Here is a 7,260-nt window from a genome sequence, read left to right on the forward strand (position 1 = left end):
CAGGCCAGTGTGAGTAGTGATAGAAATCTGGGTTCACTGATAACAATAAATGAGAACCCTCAAAAGCAGATTTCTGTGCCCTGTATGTACTCCTGCTCCCTGGGCCAGCTGCAGCAGGGGCTTTATTGGTAGGGTGCTGGAGAAGCTATGCACCCTCCATGCCGAGCAATAGGAGGGGCTACAGCAAGACCAAGCAAAAGTCAGCAGTGAAACATCAGAGCAGCAACGTTGGCTTCTGAGGGGAGACAAGGAGATGCCTTTTGATGTCCCACACACCCAGGTAACTCCCCTCAGCCCCACGGCTCACAGGTCCGTGTTGGCTGTGGGGAGGTTCCCGGTGGAGCAGATGGTCTGGGAGACAGCTCCCTTCCTGCACCTGGCCTGCTCCATCCACACCTCGCGGCAGGACGCGGCCACTGGCGGCAGTGCGTGGTCCTGAGGCGGCGGTGCCTTCTGGCAGATACAGAGCAGGGCCCTGAGCCCTGTGCGGAAGCTCTCGTTCAGCCAGCAGTAGATGAAGGGGTTGTAGCAAGTGCTGCTCATGGCAAACCAGTGCAGGGCAAAATAGAGAGAGTTCTTTGTCTTGATGCCCAGACTTGAGATGAGCACCACGTAGCAGTTGAGGGGAAACCAGCAGACCGCAAAGACCACCACCACCAGCATCAGCATCTTGATGCTCTTCTTCTTGTTCCTGTGGTGGGTGATGTACTGCCGCGTGGTGATGTCCCCGATGGCATTGCGGAGCCACAGCTTCTTGGCCAGGCGCGTGTAGGTAACGGTGATGATCAGCAGAGGCAGGAGGTAAAGAAGGAGAAATGTAGACAGGTCTAGATACTTCCATACCAGCTCTGCGGGCTCAGGAAAATCAGGGAGGCACAGACTCCGGACAGTGGCTTCCCTTGAAAATAAAGAAATATAGGCCAGATATGGCATGTGGCCTTCACTGTCAAATGGTGCTGCCAGCTCGGAAAACCACAGTGGGGGTCTTACTCCACCCACGGCTGCTCTCTCAGAGGTGTAGTGTGGACAGTGGGGACACAGAGCCACAGCTCTGATGTGGCTCTGCCAGGCTGGATCTGCAGCCCCTGCCCTCCAGGGGTGCACCCACCCTGCCGTGCCCCCCAGCAGCCAGGACCCCTTGCCCCGCCGTGCCTCTCTAGCACAGGACCCCTCAGCCAGAGCAGAAACTGCTGCAGCAGTGAGAAGCCAAGGTTGTTTTGGAGAGGAGGGAAGGGGCTGCTGGAGGCTGGGAGCTGTGAGAAAGCTTCACAGGCACAAACAACCCATCTTCCTTCCCTGCCCTACCCACCATTCCCTTGCCATCAGCTGCTAAAACCTTACTGCTACCTCTTAAAACAGGTGTGATGATTAGCAATTTGGCTCCAGTTGAACCTCTGACAATTAACTAACAGAAGAACCAAGTGTAACTATGTGCAACAGCTCATTTTAACAACCTCTTACACCCATCCTGTCCAGCCTGGGGTCCTGGTATGTTCCCACTGCCCTGCAGTGGCTCTCAGTCCCAGCACCCTCTGCAGCACCGCGTGTTCCCTCCACACCCCACAGATGGTGACTGGAGGTGACGGAACATTAGGAGAAAAGAGCACTTGCACATTTACTTCCAGTGGATGTTTTCTCCCTTTCCTTTTCCCCTTCTTTTTCTTTCACTTATTCATTTTACCCTTCTCTCTTCAGTCTTTGTCCTCTGCTCTCTATTCAGCACAGACTTTAGTCCCCATCAAGTTGCATTATTCATTGCAGTATTGATTAATATCTTTAATATCCTGCTTCCAACCATTGGAGCTGTCTTTTGTGCCACAAATAGAAGACTGTTGAGAACAGGCAGCTGGAGCAGGGGCTGAGGTCAGAGGGGTGTCAATAGGTGCGGGAGCTGAGCTCTATGAGCCAAGCATGGAGGACCTGGAGAGGCTGCTTGAGAGTGCGACTGATGCAGGAGGGAAAATCATCCTTTCTGAACTTCAGTCTTAACTTTTCCTCAACAGATGTGGCTCACCACTGGCACAAATGAGGCCAGCTGCCAGCCTGCCTGCCAAAGGGGACTTGCCAAAGCTGGCCATACAAGACACTGTTTTGGTGAAATCTGATCTGACCAGGAATTCAGACACTCTGCTGTGCAGTGCAGCCAGAGGGATGAATGCTGGTGGAGCCCCTTTTCCTCATCCCAGAATCCCAGCCGCTCTCTGGTGAGAATCTCAGGAGCTATTATAAGCAATATTACGACTGGGATTTTTTTTCACTGGAAAGCAGGTACAGGAATAGCATGTCCTGGAAGTCCTTATATCGCTGAGCTGCCTCATGCCAATGTGGGGCTCGATTTCCTCTGGCTGTGCCAAAGGATGAGCAGAGACAGGTGCCCAGAAACAGATCATGGCGTTTGTTCATTCATGAGCAATTTGTTCCCTAATCCCCGAGCACAGCTGTGGAGCAACGTGAGCACAGAGAAACCCTGCCCCGTGTTTACAGTCTGGGCAGTTGGATGTATGATGTCCCCTGGCTATCTCAGTCACATCAGGCACAAGCACAGGCAGGGGAGGTCTGTGAAGCCCTGTTCACACTCCCAGCTGGTGCAGCCCCTCGTACCCCAAGAGCAGTGACAGCCTGTGCAGGCACTCCTGCTCTCCCGCCATGCCGACGGGAGGGACCTGGCTGGGCTGTAGGAAACAATATTTGTCCCTAATATGGAAGGTCAATGTCTACAATAGAAATCTCACTCCTGCTGCCTGACAGAACAGTTTGGGTACCACTGAGGAACTGCACAAAGAAACCTCAAAGCTCTGGTTTTGTGTTTCTCCCTGGCAGAGGGTGACAGCAGCAACAAATACCATCCCTGAGCCATTTGTGGGAAGCTGCTTTTTTTTAAAAAACTTTTTCTTTTTTTCCTCTCTAGATCAGAACCTTCAACTCATTCTGACATTTCAGCAGTCCTCATGTGGGTGTGAAATTCTAAGTCATCTCCTTTTAATAGCTCCTGTCACCATGTTCAGCCAAGCAAAGAGTTCCTTTTCCTTGTGGGGAGGCACCATGGCACAGCAGGACAGCTCTGGTTCCTGCCCAAGCACTGATTCCCTGAGTTGCCTTGCACAGGTATCCCCCCAGCCCCGCACTGGTTCCCCCCAGCCCTGCACTGCTCAGCCTCAGAGGAGGGGGTGAGGGCTTTGCTTTGCTTTTCTCATTGTGTGTGTAACATTGGGCAGAGGAGCCTCAAGTTTCAAGGAAGGCTGGTCCTGATTCATAAATCCACATGGATGAAATACAGGGAAGTCACATGTAACTCAATATATGAAGTCCTGGGGACAAGGGGTAGGTGGTCCTGCTGACAAACCAGGGCAGTCCCCTCTTCCTGCAGAGCCTTGTTGATGTCAGTACCGGGTGTTCCCACCATGAGGTTTATTTTCTTACTTTTCCAAACTGCAGTTTGGCTCTCTCTCTCCTCCCTGCATGAGCAAGTTGTCTGGACTTGGTCTTGTTGGGTCTGAGGAGCTGAGCAGGCATGAGGAGGGAAGAGGAAAGGCCCTCAGGAGAAAATTACTTTCTCTGGACAGAATCCCTCCTGGCAGGGCCATAGCTGCACCTGGAGCTGCCCCAGTCCGGGCGTGTGGTAGGTGGTGAGAGCAAACCCAGGACCTGGGGCTGTGTGTGCCCCCCGACAGGCCAGGCAGCATTTGCACAGCCTTTGCTGCAGGAGGTGGGATCTCCCCCACACACTGACTCTGATCCCACAGCACCCTTCCCCACGCCTGGGAGCCTCCAGCACCCTCCCTGCTGAGTGGCACTGCACAGGGGCCACCAGACCTCTCACTGGGAAGGGGAGATCGCTCACCTGTAGTTATACTGGAAAAGCTTTTGGTAGACAGCATGGGGCAGGGAGAAACAGGTTGCCATCAGCCAGATAACAGAGATGCTCAGCACTCCCTTTGTCAGGGACATCCTCTGCTTCAGCGGGTTCAGGATGACCTGCAATAGAGACTCCCCGTGAATCCTCTCCCACAGGGACGCAGAGCACCTCCCAGCCCACACGGCAGAGGCACTTTGTGACACAACCTAATGCAGTTAATGATGTGAAAATGACAGCCATGATTAGGAAAATGTCCTGCTCATTAGAGTGACCTGGAAAATGGGAAACTTAGAGTTTCTCAGTCTGCTCAGAACTTCAAAATTTTATCTTTTTCTGTGAGAATCATTTTCCTTAAATTGGGAGTTACATTAAGGCAGAAAAAAAGAATGTATCTACACAAGTGCCTTTACTCCAGGGTATGTTTGTTTATTCTGTATGAACTACATAAAAAATGTCTCCTGTTCTGGCTGGGCCTGTGAAACTGAGCCCTCCTCCCCTCTGCTGAGGCAGTAACTCACCTTTCATGAAATTTTCACTGTTAGATCTTTAAGCTTATAAAATCTGATAGTCTAAAAGTCACTATTTGACGATGGCACAAGAGAGGGGAGTGATTATGAGGGACAAGCACATGGCCCAGGCTGCCCTCACTGCCCTGCACTGGCCTCACAGATGGCATTTGTCATGGCCATGGACAGACAGTGAGCACAACCTTCTCACAGCTCAAGTCTCCTCCCAGTATTTCCATCAGAGATTTCACTTCTGCCATTCCCCTTTGTACTGAGCCAGCATCAACCCCATAGCTCCACCACAGGACACTGGTCTAAGAATTTAACTCCAACTGCCCTGCAGCTTGATGACACAGCAAATGCCCAATGGGGAAAGAAAAGAACAAACAGACAACTAAATCACAATCTGAGCTGCTGATGCCTCACACTGCTGTTCTATGGGCTTCGGGTGTTAAACCAAATACCTTGAAGAAGTTTCTGCACAGCTGAAGTAGCACTTGATGCTCAGTGCCAGCTCTCTGCCTTTCCAGGGCCCGCACCATAGGATGAAGCCTCTGGAATCAGTTGCCCTGCCATACTTGTGGCTAGGCTGGACCAAGCTCTCTTCAGACTGTGCAGAAAAGGTGTCCTCACTCTTTTTAGCTGGAAATCCGAGAGCACCCTGTGAAACCCATGATGCCGCATTTTGTTCCTTCCCTTCTGCCCCGTATCTGAGAACCCACAGAAATCCATCAAGCCTTCCAGTCCCTGGCACACGAGGGGTGGCTCTAAGCTCTAGAGCCTTCTTACTGGAGATGGGTTGAATCCCCAAATTCATCCACCTTGGGCCTGTGGCTCAACTAAGATTAAGGGGGGTTTGGGAAGGTCTTGGAAGAGAAGAGGGGGTGGGTGGTGTCACCTGGTGCCTGTCAAGAGCGATGGCTGTCAGGGTCAGTGTGGAGACGTGGAGGGAGCAGTACTGCACGAAGCGGCTGATGTGGCACATGGCCTTTCCAAAGATCCACGTGCTGTTCACAAACCGGACCTGAGGGGAAACAACAACTCATCAGTCAGAAAATGTGCTGAAAACAAATCCATGGGGAAATCCCTTGGGTGGCACCTGAGCTGGCTCGGGGGTTCTGGCTGGTAGGGCACCTTCACCTGAAACACAAAGAAAGATCAGCTATGCTGGGCTCTGAAACACCTTTACAGAAGAATTTAGAAGGTCAAACCCCACAGATTATGGAGTGGTGCTGCTGCAGCCCTCCTGGACTGTTCTACAGACATTGTGTGTGAACAGTGGTAATAACTTTTTATTGCATTAACAACTGTATTTGGAAAAAGTGCACCAAGGTTTGGTATCAACCCCACTGTCAGGTCTGGAGAGCTTTCACTGAAGCCTTTACCCAACTGGCAGCTCTGAAAAGCTCAGCTACTTTCTTCCAGTCACCTAGTATGACTGGCATTTGGGCTGTTCTGACCTACTAAGGGACTCTCTAGTGCTCTCCTGCGTGAACATTTAAAGCACGTGTTTACCAAGTACCTTTTCTCATTCCCTGAGAGGCTCTTGCTGGGGTTTGGTGGCACACATGAAAAGACTTAAGAGTCTCTAGGAGATAGAGACTAACAGAGCAAAGGGACCCCACAGGTTTCTGACCAGTGTTCTACTTGCCTGGTAGAGTTGTCTATTAGACTCGGTGGTGTTGGGTTCCCACCTCAGCCCTAGGAGAGTATGCACAGAGAGACTGTAACCACCAGGCAGAGTTCTAGAGGGTGGGAAACTTCCCTCCTGGCTGAAGTGATAGCACAGCCAGCCACTTACTAGAGTGAAAGGTGTGTTGAGCAGCGTGATCATGATGTCAGACACAGCCAGGTTGACGATGAAGAGGCTGGTGGCTGAGTGCATCCTCTTGTTCTTCAGCACCACATGGCACACCAGTACGTTCCCAAAGAGAGACATGACAATAACGACCGAGTACGCCACAATTAGGAGAGCTTTCATGGTTGGTTTCTGGGATTCTGTCTCATATTTAGCCAGCTCGGCAAATTTCTCCCACTCAGTAACATGGCTGTCTGTCCAGTTGAAGATGGTCCTGTTGGTTGCTTGGTAGGTGGACATGAGTTGGGTTAGGGAAGAGTAATGGTCAAACTCCTCAAGCAATCTCATCACCTGTGACCTGTACGGCTGAAGAAGCAAGCAAGGCATGGTGGGTCAGCCCCAGTCTTTCCTCTGCTTGAGGTCACTGGGATCACGGCTCCAGCTGACAGCATGTGATCCATCAGCTTCAGCTCCTTGGTTTTCCAGGAGACGGTGAAGATGTGGCTGCCATTGCAAACATCACCCTAAAATAGAAAGCTGAGGGAGCCTCTGAGGTATAATAGGTTTCCTGGGCGCAGAGGTTTCCTGGCACTGGCAAGACAATTCAGTGGCATCTCAGAAAGGGCTTGGTTTGGGACTTCACACTCTCAGCATCTTCTTATATCAGGAAGAGCAAGAGTTCCACAGGCAAGCTGGAAAGAAGAACTAGTCATGACATATAGCAAATGTGAGAAAATCTCAGGTGGGGTTTGAAGTTGTTTTAATCCAACGTCATTCTCCTGACCTGAACCACAGCATGACTGAGCCTTGCTTTTTTCAGGGAAGGCTGTAGGAACAAATGCCCAAAGAGAACAGATGAGCTTAAGATGCTGTAGCTACAACCTAATTTTCTAACATGACATTTCTTCTCAGACCTTTCTAGACCCTGTAAAATGCGACTTTCAGTAACTGTAGAACCAGTCGGCATTGGCTGCTGCCCCAGACAAGACCCCAGAGATGACTTGACTCTTTCCCTGAGGAAAAGTGAGTTTAAACACAGGTTATCCTGATGAGCTGAAATACTGCAGTTTCATGCAATTAGAGAGTCTTCCTCTCAGTTT

The 7,260-nt window shown here is 51.0% G+C and overlaps 1 protein-coding gene across 1 annotated transcript; it reads right to left on the minus strand.

The window, feature by feature from the left end:
- Nucleotides 1–303: 303 nt before the first annotated feature.
- Nucleotides 304–6,959, minus strand: LOC126637309 (G-protein coupled receptor 83-like). Its single transcript, XM_050310475.1, has 4 exons — nucleotides 6,164–6,959; nucleotides 5,261–5,386; nucleotides 3,842–3,975; nucleotides 304–898 (listed from the first exon to the last, which is right to left on the minus strand). The coding sequence occupies exons 1-4, from the start codon at nucleotides 6,545–6,547 to the stop codon at nucleotides 304–306; spliced, it is 1,239 nt and encodes a 412-aa protein (XP_050166432.1). The 5' UTR covers nucleotides 6,548–6,959.
- Nucleotides 6,960–7,260: the final 301 nt, after the last annotated feature.

Source organism: Myiozetetes cayanensis, unplaced genomic scaffold (genome assembly GCF_022539395.1).
Source record: "Myiozetetes cayanensis isolate MyiCay16 unplaced genomic scaffold, myiCay2020 scf15, whole genome shotgun sequence".
NCBI classification, from domain to species: domain Eukaryota; kingdom Metazoa; phylum Chordata; class Aves; order Passeriformes; family Tyrannidae; genus Myiozetetes; species Myiozetetes cayanensis.